Source organism: Bubalus kerabau, chromosome 1 (genome assembly GCF_029407905.1).
Source record: "Bubalus kerabau isolate K-KA32 ecotype Philippines breed swamp buffalo chromosome 1, PCC_UOA_SB_1v2, whole genome shotgun sequence".
NCBI classification, from domain to species: domain Eukaryota; kingdom Metazoa; phylum Chordata; class Mammalia; order Artiodactyla; family Bovidae; genus Bubalus; species Bubalus kerabau.
Genome location: NC_073624.1, coordinates 214,611,273 through 214,624,967, shown reverse-complemented (window position 1 = coordinate 214,624,967; position 13,695 = coordinate 214,611,273). Strand labels below are relative to the sequence as shown.

The 13,695-nt window shown below is 57.0% G+C and overlaps 1 protein-coding gene across 1 annotated transcript in view; it reads right to left on the bottom strand.

Moving 5' to 3' along the window:
- Positions 1–13,170, bottom strand: part of TCF7 (transcription factor 7) — a 30,735-nt gene extending 17,565 nt beyond the window's left edge. The window contains exons 1-3 of the mRNA XM_055553770.1: positions 12,919–13,170; positions 12,658–12,724; positions 12,008–12,132 (exon numbers count right to left, since the gene is read on the bottom strand). Of these exons, the coding sequence (XP_055409745.1) occupies positions 12,008–12,132; positions 12,658–12,724; positions 12,919–13,170 (444 nt within the window). The remainder of the gene's footprint in view (positions 1–12,007; positions 12,133–12,657; positions 12,725–12,918) is intronic.
- Positions 13,171–13,695: the final 525 nt, after the last annotated feature.

Here is a 13,695-nt window from a genome sequence, read left to right as displayed (position 1 = left end):
TCCGAGTGCAGCATTTGTGGGGGTGGGGATGGCAGGCAGGGATGGCCACTGGCAGAAGAGTGAATGTTCTGCATAGGAGCAGGAGCCAGGCAGGCCCTGGAGAGGTGGGGGCTGATGGTTAGCAATGGCTTGAGGCTGGGAGGTGGAGACTTGGAGATCTCATCCCCAACCTTGGCACTACACTCCTGCCCCAGTTAATTCCAGCCAGCTTCTGAGGACCAAAGATAAGAGAGGGGTCTGTGAATTCCTCGGTCTGTTTAGCTGCCTGTACCAGCCCCGGTAGGACAATTCTGCCATGGGGCCACAGTCAGGAAGCTCACTTGGGTCTGACCCTGGCAGCTAAGGCCCTTGGGGCTCTGCCTAGACTCGGTCCAGCTAAAGGTTTATCCCCTGTGAACAAGGAGTGAAAAGGAGTTGCTGAAGGCTTCGGGGCCCAGGATGCTCCCCTCCCCAAACCCTCACACCCAGTGTAAGCTGACAGAGGAGGGCAGGGCTGCTCCAACTGCCACAGAGGCCCTCGTGAGGTGGAGCACTCTAATGAGGTTGAGTCAGGGGGTTCTGAAAAAAGCCACACCAAACAGCTTTTACAGACACACACCTGCGTCTAACAGTATAAAAACAGAGGAGAGGGTGAAATACTACATTCTTGGGGGGTGGGGAGCCAAGGGGACCCAACTGTAGCTAAAAAACCCAATTTTTAAAAGAATGAGTGGATAGCTATGTTGCCTAAGAGGCAGAGTGGCATGTGGTAAGGGCAGGGAACAGAGAGGTAGATGTTGGAGATCCTGTTTCTCCTCCAACACGGGCATGGTACATGTCTCCATGCTTTGGCTTCCCCATCTGTACCATGTCCATATCTCATAGGGATGAAATGAAGTAATATTTGTGTCTGGTAATTTTTTTTTTAATTAATGAAGAAGAAAACAGAAGACAAAGGAGAGCATGTTCCCAGACCAAGGCTTTTCAGGAAAGCTGGCCTTTGTATCAGGCTGGGGCTGCTGGCCCTTGATCTCCTTTGGACTGCTGCCAGATTGCTGTTGGGCCAGACTGCTGAGCTCCTGACTAGCCTTCAGTGACAAGAGCCAGGGTGGAAGCAGGGTGGGAGGTGCAGAGGAGGGCAGCGGTAGAAGCAGAAACTCTCAAAATGTCCTAGCAAGGTTGGCAGGTGGATCTGGTTCACAAGCAACTTTCCCAAGGGGTTTGGCAAGGGGACACCCACGCCCAGGGATGCCCTCAGATTCCTCAGTCCAGCCAGTCCCACTGTCTTAGAACCGAGGATACCCTCTAGTCCATTCCTGGACCACACAGAGGAGGGCCCCTGGGCCAGATAAGTCTAGCAATGAGCTTCCAGCTGAGCCCAGACCAAAGTAGAAAGAGGGAATCCACTGATACATAGTCCTAAACTGTCCTTGCATCATGCATCAGAACCTGATGCAATCTTGTTTTTTATTTGGCCCCGCTTAGTGGCTTGAGGAACCTTAGTTCTCTGACTAGGGATTGAACCCGTGCCATTGGCAGTGAAAGTGCAAAATCCTAGCCACTGGACCGCCAGGGAATTCCCAAACCTAATGTAATCCTGAATGTCATTTATGAACACTTTTCCAGGTAATATTTATTCTGGAAGCCCTGAGGTCCTGCTTTCAACCAAGAAACACAGCTCTTGGCCCTGGTAGCCCTGACCTTGCCAGGCATTGGTCCAGCCCTGACCCAAGTCCAGAACTTTGAGGTCATGCCCAAAGGGGGGCAGGAAAGGACCAAATCTTTCCTTGAGGCCAGAGGAATCCAGCTCATAAACTCAGCGGGAGTGGGGGTAACATTCAGCTTTGCAGCCTACAGTGACCCCAACTAACTGCACAGATTTGAGAGCAGAGGGACAGAGCAGAGTCTGGGCTCTGGGGGAAAAGAGTCCACGTCCTGACGCTGCCAGGTACTAGCACATTCTTAACCTCTCTGAGCCTGAGTTTCCCCGTCTGTAAAATGAGAGCTATATAGTGACTACTTTCTTGGCTTCTGGTAAGGATCTTGATCTCGGGATTCAAGGCCCCTGGCACAGGTCTGGCACTTGGGAGGCTCTTGACACATGCACTGTTACCATGGCTGTTGTTACTCTCTCAGCAGCTGTTTACGAGCACCTACTATGTGTCATGCTGTCTGCTGGCCACTGAGAGAGTCTAGCAGTGAAGAGGACAGATGTGGTCCTGGCCCTGTAGATCCTCTCTCGCCCTTTTGATCCAAACCACCATCCCTAAACCCCTATCCCAACATGGTCATCAACCCCTACGGCCTCTGCAGTCCCAGCTTCATCTGTCCCACACCCTTTGGTCTATGTTCATGCCCCAGCCCCACCCAGGGGATTGCCCACCACAGCTGGGAGGTTCCTGGGCTGCAGACTGCTTCAGAGCCTGCCTTCGAGCTCTGGGCTGGCTGCTGCAGCACAGCATATACTCAGGGCTGCCTGGACCCCAGCTACAGCCAGCAGAGACCTCACTGTAAAACTCTCCAGAGGCTGCTGCTCAGCATCCCTAAGGGCCCACCCACCCTCTGCCTGCCTGGCCACCGGGCCAGCCACAGAGCCATCTGATTTGAATGAAACTTAAAACTTAATGACTTTCATGCTGGTTATTTAAAACGCAATGTAATTTTCTTAAACACCCTATTATTTCCTTTGATAGCTACAAAGCTTCCCCCAATCCCATAAGCATGTTTATTTTTAGGGAAAAGAGTGGTTTTGCAGTTGGTCATAGAGACCAGAGGGAAAGGAGCCCACAGAAAGTAGGGCAAAGAGTCAACCTTGGCAGCCTGGAGACCCACAGCTGCCCTGCCTTTGTGCTGGGACAGATTCCCCACTGACACCATGGGGTCCAGGGCAGGACCCTGCCCTTCTCATACCAGCACATCCACCAGTGGCCCTCCTGTCCACCATCTGACGGCGGTCAAGTCCCCCTTCCCATGCTTCACCTCCACAGGGCCCCAGTGTCCCTCCTGTGAGACAGTTCCACTGGCTTCCACAGACATGCCAGCCATATACAGGTCTGGGGAAGGGGGCCTGCGGTTACTGACACACTCTGGGCAGCCTCCTCCTGGCTCCTCCAGACACTGTGCCCTAGGTAAGGCCTTGAGGCCTGAAGCATTGACCAGCTGGATGAGATCTGTGCTCAGATAAAGTGGCCTCAGGCAGTAGCTGCCCACACTGGGAGGGTGGGTGGGTGTGGCCCTGCCAGTCGGGGCTCCCTGGCAAAGGGGACAGCCTAGTGGTGGGTGTGCGTGCAGAGGTCAGCTGAGCCCCGCCAATGCGGGGCGTCCTCTGGGAGTGGCTATTTTTAGATCCCAAGCTTTCATGTGGCCGAGTGATGTGCAGTTTACAAAGCACTGGTAATGTGTTTCAGATGGCGGCCCAGCAGACCAGGAGGCTGGGCCTGCTGCCACCAGAGCCAGGTCAGAGTTAGTCAGAGTACCCTCAGCTGGACTCCTGTCACCTGTCCCTCCCGCCCTCCGATTCCCTCTTGCCTGATGGGGAGGCTAGGTCAGGAGCAGTTCTTGCAGTGCCCAGCAAAGCCCCAGCTGAGGCCCACCAGAGCAGCAGGCCTCTCCCACTAATGCTTATTTGACCCTCAGGAATCCTCATGGCCAGGGCCCCCTACCCCCATTTACAGAGGGAAACTGAGACCTAGAGAGGTTGACAGATTTACTTGAGGTTACACGCCAGGGAGGAGGTGGCCTTGGCTCCTGGCTTCCTTGCCCATCAGAGCCTCCTCCCATCGTGGGCAAATTGGGCTCCCTGGGAGGGGGTGATCTGCCCTCCCTGGCCAGGCTGCCCTGGTGGTGGGCTAGGGCAGCTCTAACCACGTGAACCCCCAGAACCCACTGTTCCCTGGGGCCACATCCTGCCCATCCATGCCTGCAGCCCTAGCCACACATTCGTCGTTATTTGCAAGCAGACAGTGTGGGGCCCAGACAGCCTCCTGTCCTTGGAGAGAAGAGATGGTTGTTTCAGTGGGAGGGGTAAAGGGGTTGGCAAAGCATCTGCTTTCTCTGATCTCCAAGGAGCTCTGGCTGTGGAGTTGGCTGTGACATGAAGGCCGTGTATCACCATCTCCCTCTGCACTCTAAAGCCATATCTGCTGGTACAGCCCAGGCAGGCAGGCTCCATGGGTGGGACAGGCTACAAGGCGGCCTCCCCCAAGAGAGGGCCACACTCAGGCCCACCTTGGCCAGGGACCCTATCCAGTAAGGGACAGTCCCTTTTCCCCCTAGGGAACGGGAGCCCCATGTCCTACAGGACCCTCTGACCAAGATAAACCCTCCAGGCTGCAACTTAGAGACCATGTGCCAAGGCTGATGAAGACCACACCTCTTTAAGGGGAGGGAGGTGGCACCCACATCCAAACCCCAAGCATCACAGGTCTGTGAGCTGAGGCAGCAGACTACCTGAAGGAAGGAGATAATAATGTCTTGGGTTCTCAGAGACCTTCCACAGACTCCTGGGGCCTTGGAGTCCTGCTAGAGACAGAGCTGATGAGGGGGGCTCTCCAAACCCTGGCCGGGGTTCAGTCCCCTCAGGGACAGGAGGCGAGGCCCTGGCCTCATGACCCTGGAGACAGACCGAAGAGTCCAATGAAGTTTCACCACCTCTGAGGCACTCCTGCCTGGCATGTGCCAGCTCGCTCGGGTCTCCCCTGCCCAAAGCCCACCCCCTCCCTGGCCCTGCCCGCCTCCTCCAGTCACCCTGTGCCTCCCAGCATCCGCCTGCCAGCCTTACCCTCTCTGTCCAAGTCAGACCATTTCCCGTGGGCACCATGCTGCCCTTCATGCTGCCAACTCCTGGGCTGTGGCACCAGCACCGCCTGGGCACATGCTAGGCCTTCCAAGCTGGCCCTTCTCCAGCCTCACAGACCCTGGGCTTTGGCGGGCCCTTCCAGTGGCCAAGAACATACTCAGTTCTGCCCCTCCTCCTCTGTTCCAGCTGTCCCCCAACCTAGAGCGTTCCCCCACTCCCGAATTCACAGGTTCTGGGCCTGCCAGAACAGCCCCCTGCCAGGAAACCTTCCTAGCTGCCCCACCAGCCCCTCTCCTCAGCGTGCTTTATCCAACACGGCCGGCACTGAGCCCCCAGGAGAATCTCTCTGCCTTGCCAGAACTGAGCCCTGGAGCGGGCAGAGGCAGCCGTCCCCTCTGTGCTGAGCCAAGGCCAAGTACCCGGGGCGGGGGGGCGGGGGGGTGGGGCTCAGTGAATACCAGTTAGGGGTCTGGACCAGGATTCCAGATACAGTGGGCACCGCGTCATTGACCAGCTGAGGGCCCTCGGGCTGGCCGGGCGGACAGCTGTCCTCTTTGCTCTGCCCCCGGGGAGCCGGCTGAGGGGCTGAGGACGGAGAGTGTCAGGGGCTTCAGTCCAGCCCCCTTCAGGGGTAGTTACTGCACCTCCTGGCATGGCGTCCTTTACAAAGGCCATTCCCGACAGTGTTAACAACCCCTCCCAGGCTGGCACCGACTGTGTGGCAAGAACTCCACATACATGAGCTCGTTCCATTCCACAGCAACCCAGGGAGCTAGGAACCTTCACTATCCTTGTTTTTAGGTGAGACAATAAAGCCCAGAAGAGTTAACTTACCCAGAGCCACTCAGCCAAGGAGTGGAAGGTAAGGCATCTGAGGGTAGAGCTTCCCAACTCAGGCCTTCCGCCTCCACTCCTCTAAGGGGCCATGGATAAGTCCCTTCCCTGACACGACCTGCTGTCCCCACCTGCAGAGGAGGGCTGGCACCCCAGGACCCATGCACTGTACCATGGGGGAGGGGGAGCCCTGTGACCTGATAAAACACCTGTTTCCTCCACCAGAGTCTTGTTTGTCCACAGTGGCAGGAAGCAGCCAGTCACAAGGCATGAGGGAGCGTGACTGTATGGCTTCGGGACCGCAGCTGCTCCCCCTGCCCCTCCACGCGGCTCTGTGCCCACCCTGCTCCACCCGGACCTCAGCTGTTGTGTGACTTGAAACCACTGCCCCAAGAGCTCATTCTCACAGCTCAGCTAAACCTCCCTTCATGAGGGGACAGGGGGTGGGGAGTGATCTCAAGAGGACCCAGGAGGGCATGGGCTGCCAACTGCCCATGAGAAGGGACCACCAAGACCCTGCCTCCCACTCCAACCCCACTCACATCTAAGTCTCAGGGCACCTGGGGAGGTGGGCAGAGCTGGTATGGACAGCCCTGTTTACTGCCTGTGACAGCTGGTTCGGGAAACCCTGTTCAGGCCCGGGGAGGAACACCTGGGTGCTAGTGGCCGACACAGGGCTCACCGTCAGCCCCTCCCTCTGCTCCTGAGCTGGAGGCACGGATGGGCAGTCCTAAGCTGCGGCAGTGGTGGCAGGTGGGGCAGGTCTGCAGGACAGGCGGGCCTCCTTCAGGGTGACTTCCTAGGCCTGAAAGGCATCACGGAGGCCCCCCTGAAAGTTTCCACCCTGGGGGTATGCGGGTGTGGGGGCTGCAGATTTTCCAAATACCACACAGCCCTCCAAGTCAGGAAGGAATCCAAGTCAAAATTACTTTTAAGTCTCACTGCCCAGCTCGAACCTATAAAATGAACAACAAAAGAGGGGAAACGCCATGTGGGCTGGGCTTGGGCTCTGCCAGGAACCCTCCGTGAACTGGGGCCACAGGGAAGCAAAGCCGCGATTCCTTCCTAACTCTTGAGCCCACAGTTCTCACACTTTGCTCCAGGAAAACAGTCAAACAGTGAGCATCATTCCCACTGGTAAAGAAGGCAACCCCTGAGAAAACTAGAAGCCACATGAGGGAGAAGTGAATAATAAACATGAGGGGAGACAAGCAAAGAAGCCACACGTGGGCACTGCCCGGGGTGCACCCCACACCCGGGAAGCACTGGGACGAGACACAGGAGGTTGTGCACAGGGGGACCATGTGAGAAGAGCTCGGAATGGTTCAGAGGCTAATGGCCACAAAGGTCTTTCCCCCTTTTTCCCTTACAAAATAGCTTCAGCCCCTAACATCATATGTAAAGGGCTTCTGTATGGCTAGGGAAGGAGGGGCCTCTTTCAGACAAATCTCTAGGGTGGTAGGAGAGGATTCTCAGGACAGAATGAGTGGATGTGGCTGTGGCTCCCAGCCTGGTCCCAGGATTCACACTTTTCCTCCCAAGAATCCCTGGGTGAGGAAGGCATCGAGGAGGGGCCCATATACCCAAGTCCCCACTCCAGCGTTCAGACCCCAAACTCTGTGGCCCAAAGTAGAGTTAGTACCACTGAGCCAGCACTGGTCCCAGAGGGGCCAGGACAGCAAAGGAGAAGGGATCAGTTGTGGCCAAATCCTGACCCCCAAGCCCACGCCACACTGGCACCTTCCTGGGCACGTCCCTGATACCCCTGCCTCTAGTCCTCACTCCAACTCTGGGAGGAGGGCTTACTACCCTTGTTGTGCTGAGGAGGAAACTAAGGCTCAAAGATATTTCTGACACATGGGCCACCTCTGGCCTGAGCATGGCAACTGCATCATAAACCAGTGCCAACCTCCTTGGCCTGAAATGCTGCTAGGGTGGGCAAGACAGCTGAGGCCTGGGGCGGGGTGTGATGGAGGGCCCCACTTGGATGGTCAGAGCCAAGTATCTCTGAAGAGGTAACATCTGAATAAGCCCTGGGTGAGGAATGAGAAAGTGGCAGTGAGGTGAAGAGCTGAAGTGAATGCCAAGCTGAAGGAATGAGTGTGAAGGTCTTGAGGTACAAAGAACTCAGTGTCCTGTCAGGGCACTGGGGGGCTGCTTTTTAGGGAGAGAGGAAGAGTGTGGTGCAGATGAGGAGGGGCGGTCAGCAGGGGCTGGCCACCTAGGCACTAAGGCTGTGCTGAGTGGCTCAGATTTTACTCCAAGACCAATGGGAGCCTCTACAGGGTTTAATCCGGCAAGAGATGCGATCTGACTTTTGTTCAGCTCCTTGGGGATCCTGGGTTGAGGGTGAGGGTTAGGGTGGGGACCCAGGTCTATCAGAGGGACTATAGAGGCGGCTGCCCTCCTAGGGGAGGGATGGTGATGGTTTGGGCTTGGGGGTGGCAAATTCAATAGAGAAGTAGATGATCTGGGATGTCTGAAGAGGAGCCCAGATGCCTGCCAGTCGCCGGTGTCTTTATTTGGCAGACTACTCCTTCAAGGAGCTGCTCAGCAGACCCTCTCCCGCAGCCCAGGAGGGGCCAGGTATGCCCAGGACACTGCTAGCAGGCCCTTTTGTAACAGGACTCCTCTGGCCAGGGATCTAAGTCTATTCATCTGTCTCCTCCGCTCAGCTGGGCACCCTCAGAGAGGCTGCTTCTGGTCCATCTGGTACTCAGCCTGGTGCCAAACTCATTCACCCCAACCAGGGCTAGTGACCAGCCATCACTAACCCTCCCCTGCAAGGCCTCAGTGCTTGTCTTCTGAGGGGTGTGGGGGGCTGGGTGGGTGCATCTCTGCAGAGCTCCCCAGGACAGGCTGGCCATGCGTCAGCAGCACTTCCTTCCTCTGCTCAAGGCTTGCTATTACCCTCACCTCCTGCTCCCCCAGGCTCGCTTGCACGATCCTCACTTGGACTTCAGACCTTGGAGTCAGAGAATGTGAGCCCAATGACCAGGAGCCCAAGCATGCATCCACTACTTCAAGTGGGCACCTCCACCTCAGAGGTCTCGGGGCATGCCCAGACACCAGGGTGGCACAGGGAAACAGCCCCAAGTCCCTGCAAGAGCCAAAAGGCTCAGCTCAACTATTTTTTTTTTGGAATTGAGATGTAAATTACATACCTTGAAATTGACCATTTTAAAGTACACAATTCAGTGGCTTTTAATATGCTCACAAGGTTGTGCAACCATCCCCATGATCTAATTCCAGAACATATTCATCACCCCAAAAAGAAATCCCATACCCATTGGCAGTCACTCCCTATCCTCTTCTTCCCTGAGCCCCAGCAAACATTCCCCTACTTTCTGTCTCTGGATTTGCCTATTCTGGGCATTTCATCTAAATGGTGAAAGGCCCACCAGCCTTCTGGGCCACAGACAGCAAGCGGAGCCCCTGGAAGGGGCCAGAAGAGTGACGAGGCTTCATATCCTTTCTGAGATGAGAATTTGCACCAAACTGTCAGTTCTGCACATCCTAGAGTCTGAGTTTCCCTAAGGAGTGATGCCTCACTCATCCCAGAAATCCCTCAAAGTCTGGCCCAGGACCAGGTCATTGCCCTCCCCACTACAATCCCAGAGCGGAGCAAACAAAACAAAACAAAACAAGCAGTGGCTACGGGTCTAGGTTTGTCTGCAAACCTACATGAGGCTCCTGAAAGACATTAGCTGTGAAATTAACTTTGACCTAATTTCCACTTCCAAAAAGAGTTTGCGAGGAGCCAAGTACCAAAAAGAAGAAAAATCTCCCTCTACACCCCCCTGGTAGCTCCTGACAAGATTCCAGTCTGCCTACTTTGAGGTGTCCAGCGTAGTAGCCACATGAGCGTTCCATCCAGACAAGAGCAGAGGAGGTCCCTGGCATGGGTTTTCCCTACTGTCAGGGAAGGTCAAGCGATCGGCCTTAAGCTCCCCAGCACAATTGTTGACCAGTTGATTCTCTCAGAGAGGGCAAAGAGCAAGAGGGGCCTAGTTCCAAAGCCCATGGGCAGGGCCTGGGCAGCGTGTCCTCTGTTCCCTGAAGATGGCCTCAGGAAAACACAGCATTGGGGAAAAAAGCCTCCAAAGGCAATCCTTCCTGAGGACCTCACAAGGGGCTCCTAACCCACTGTAAGAGTACCTTTCCTCATTCTAGACACAGGAACCTTGAATCACATGATAAATGGGTTCCCAAAACACAGGGTCAATTAATTTTGCCTTTTAAAAGCTCACCATATTTTAAATGTCCACATAACTCTTCTAGTAACACAAACACCTACTACTCTTCTAGCTGTTCCTTTGTAACAGGTTTACTTAAAGGAGGGCCCCCCATATTCACGTACATCTTCCTCACCCAGTGTCTCCCCAGTGCGGGCCCTCCTGTGCCTCTGTTCTTGTCTCCGGCCCTATGGAGCAGCCAATGCCAGGGCACAGAAAGTCAGCTCCAGAGCCTGCCCTCTTCCTGTGAGCCCAGAAGCCAGGCTGTGGGAGGCAACGGCAGGCTGGGGAGGAGGACAAAAGGATTCGCCCCTATAAGAGACAGTGTGACACACAGAAACGCATCTGCTGCAGCTTGAGAAGGATCTCAAAGTTTAAAAGATAGCTGATCCAGGCAAGGGGAGTGCTGGTGTGCCTGTTTCACCCCCGCTCCCCTCTGAGTCCTGACTGCTGGAGGCAGCCGGCCATCTGCGACACTCTGACCAGTATAAGCTAAAGGACACCAAATGGTTCCATCACCACACCCTTGTGGAGAACAAGGCACTCCCACTCTGGGCGCTCCCCTACCACTTGCCCAGACTGTGAAAGGAACTCAGAAACACCGCCTTTTCCCTGCACCTCTGTGGCATCATAAGATGCTGGAGGGAACCTGCCTGCGAGGTCTGTTTTGAGCCTTTTGTTTAGTTTTGGTTATCAGCAACCCCAGCCTCCCGTCAGCAACTCAGCTACCGGTGTTTAGGCAGCGGTGGGTTATGTCCCACCACCTGGCCCCAAGTCTAAGAGTTTATACCTTGTAGGGAGCCCCCAAAGCATTTTTGTTAATAGCAGGCTCATGGAAGGTAGAGGTCCCTGGGGAGAGCTGCTGTGTCAGGTGGCAAGGTCGGAAGGCAAGCAAGCCCCTTCCCCCACAGACTTGGAAGGAAGCAAATACCTCACAGACAGGAGCCAGAAAGCGACAGACCACTCAACCAACCAACGTGTTCCTTTACAGATGAAGGAACGGGGGTCCAAAGGGCAAGGAGCTTATTTCCAGTCAGCTGTCTACCAGGTTTTCCATCTTGGGTTTCTGGAGAGAAGCCCCAGTCTACTTTCTCACGCCCCACCAGCTTCAGCATGAAACTGCTTTCAGAACCTACCCTCCTCGCTCTTGATCGGAAAGAGCCTGGCAGTCACTCTCCACCCTCTGGGTGACGGGTGACCCCCCACCACTAGCATATGAGTTTCCCCCTGCTGGCCTGACCTGCACGAGGGTCTATGTTTGCACCCAACACCCACCCACCACAGACCCCAGGGCCCTTTCAATGTACTCTCGAAGCTCTAATCTCACCCCTGACTTGGGCTAGCTGAGCAGTCTGGAACACTAATCTGAGTTTATCGTTAAGCACAGCTTTACTGCTGCCCCGAAGCACTCAGAAAAGGCTCTTCACACTTTAGGTCATCTGCACCAATGGGCAGAAAAGCACGGTTTGTAATGATCTTGCAGTCTTCTCAAAGCACTGAGTACTTAGTTCAATTTGCAAATTGATTAAACAGGCCCCTAACTGACAGTACTGATTTGAAACACCTTCGCAAGCCCTTCCTGGTGCATTTGAGACCAAGCCAGCTTCTTAAAAACCTAATTTCCCCACATTGTGGTTGGGTTCTTTCTCTGGGAAGGCCACATTCATGCCAACAAGGACAGAACGAGTAGGAGATGTTTCTCCTGTACAACCAGAAGACCTGAAGCAGCCCAGCTTTTCTACCCATTCCCCCCACCTTGGGACTTAGTGGGAGAAGGCTAACAGCAAAACTCAAAACTCCATCCATGCGACTTACACCACCCTGAGGAGGGGTGGGTGGTCTCAGCTTAAAAGTTCTTCAAGAAGATGCCACCCCAGCATCACCAAGCTCCAAGACAGAGCCAGCACCTGCTAGTGACCAAGCTGGGAAGACAAAAGCCAACCGCTGGGGGTAAGTGGGGGTGCTTGCGGCTGTCCTCTTTCCTTCAGGAACGATCTCTTTCTGGTTCAGATCCCACTGGGTGTGTATGGGGAAAAGGACGAGAACAGCGTTCTCCTGTATCTATTTTGTTCTAGGTAAAAGTCACTTCTTGCCCATGCCTCACATACCTGATGAAGGAGGTAGCAGGCACAAAGCGGGATGGGCTGCTGGGGCCACTTACCAGCGGGGGCTGCGGCTGGGGGTGCTGCCCTGCTCCCGAGGGGGGCGGGTAGTGCATGAGCAGATTGAAGGCGGAGTAGACGGTGTCTTTGTACATGCCGCTGGTGCACTCCGGGGCCTTCAGGCCTGGAAAAACCACAGCTGGTCAGAAGCGCCAGCCCGGGGCGGCTGGGGCTGAAGGCTGTCTGCTCGATGGAGAGAAGATCAGAATTGCCAGGGGGTCCCCTTCAAGTTCCTGACTTGAAGGGCTGGGGCGGGGGGGTCCCCGCAGTGCCAAGGTTTGACAAAGGACCCCGAGTTCGGGCCTCCCTTCCTCGACCCCAACTCTGCCCTCCGGCCAAGGAACCTTGGCCAGCGCTTCCTCCTCAAGACGGGGAATTAGTCAAGTCACCTGGACAGGAGGGGAGGCGGAGATGGCGGGGGTCTGTTTACTCCTATAAAGGTCAGGGCACCGGAAGTGACTCGAGCCTGGCGGCGCCCGGGAAACCCGCCCCCCACTCCCCCACCCCCTCGGTTTTACCGCCTCCTCGAGCTGCCGTGGGGGGCGGGGGGAGGCACCCCCTCGGCTCCCTCCCGTACTCGGCGGCCCGGCTATCCCACCGAGGCCGGGCCTTAGCGGGAAGAGGGGAGCTGGGCCGGGCAGAAACTCACCGTCTTCCAGAGACTCTGGAAGTTTGTCGGGGAAAAGTCTCTGCGAAGTGTGTTCCCGCCCGAGAGCCTGCGGGGAGATCCAAAGGGGCCTTGAGAGGGCTGGGAAAGCTCGGGGCTCGGGGCCCGGGGCCCGGGAGGGGTCTGAGGGATGGGGACCCCTGAGAGCCGCGGGAGGGAGGGGCGGGGCAGCGCGAGCCGAGCGCCAGGGGCGATGGAGCGACGCGGCTTCTTAGGAGCAACGGGGCGCGGGCCAGCGCTCACCTCCGCCCCGACCTCGGCCTCGCCACGGGCACCGGCGCCCGCCCCCGGGACCCCCGCGTCGCCGGCCGCGCCCTCGGACTCATTGACGAGCGACGACTTGAGCTCAGCCAGGTCGCGCTCGGGGCCCGCGGCGCTGTCGCGGCTCTTGTCGTCCTGCTCCTCGCCCTCGTCCTGGAAGGCCAGCAGCTCATCCGGCGCGCCGAGGTCGTCGCCGCCGCCCGCGCCACCCCCGCCCGAGTCCAGCTGCGGCATGGTGCGCTCAGCCTGCGGGGGCGCGGGGCTCGGGGGTGCGGGGCGCGGAGCCGGCCCGGGAGGCGGCGAGCCCGGAGACCGGACCTCCGAGCCCGGATCGCAGCGGGCGGAGCGCGGGCTGACTCCGCCTGGGCGGGCTGCGGGCACGGGGCGCGGGACGCGGGGCGCGGGCGCGGGGTTGAGAGGCTCCGGGAGCTGGCGGGTCAGAACATCAAAGGCGCCGCCGGCGGAGTGCCGGGGGCGGGGCGGGGACGCCGGGGGGCGGGCCCGGTCGGGGGCGGGGCCAAAGTGCCCCCGCCCCTCCTCTCCTGGGAGAGGCCAGGACGCGCCCAGTGGGCATAGTCTTAAAGGGCTAGCTCTCCCATGAGTAAATCGAATGGTGCGTCGGAGGAGCCTGAAAAGCATCACCCTTCTCCTGAAATGCGGGGAATCTAAAGGGGGTTCTTAACCCCGATTCCTCACCTACAACCAGGGATTCCCTTCCTGCGCCCAGGTTTCTTCCTCAGCTGTGTAGTGCTCTGGTCC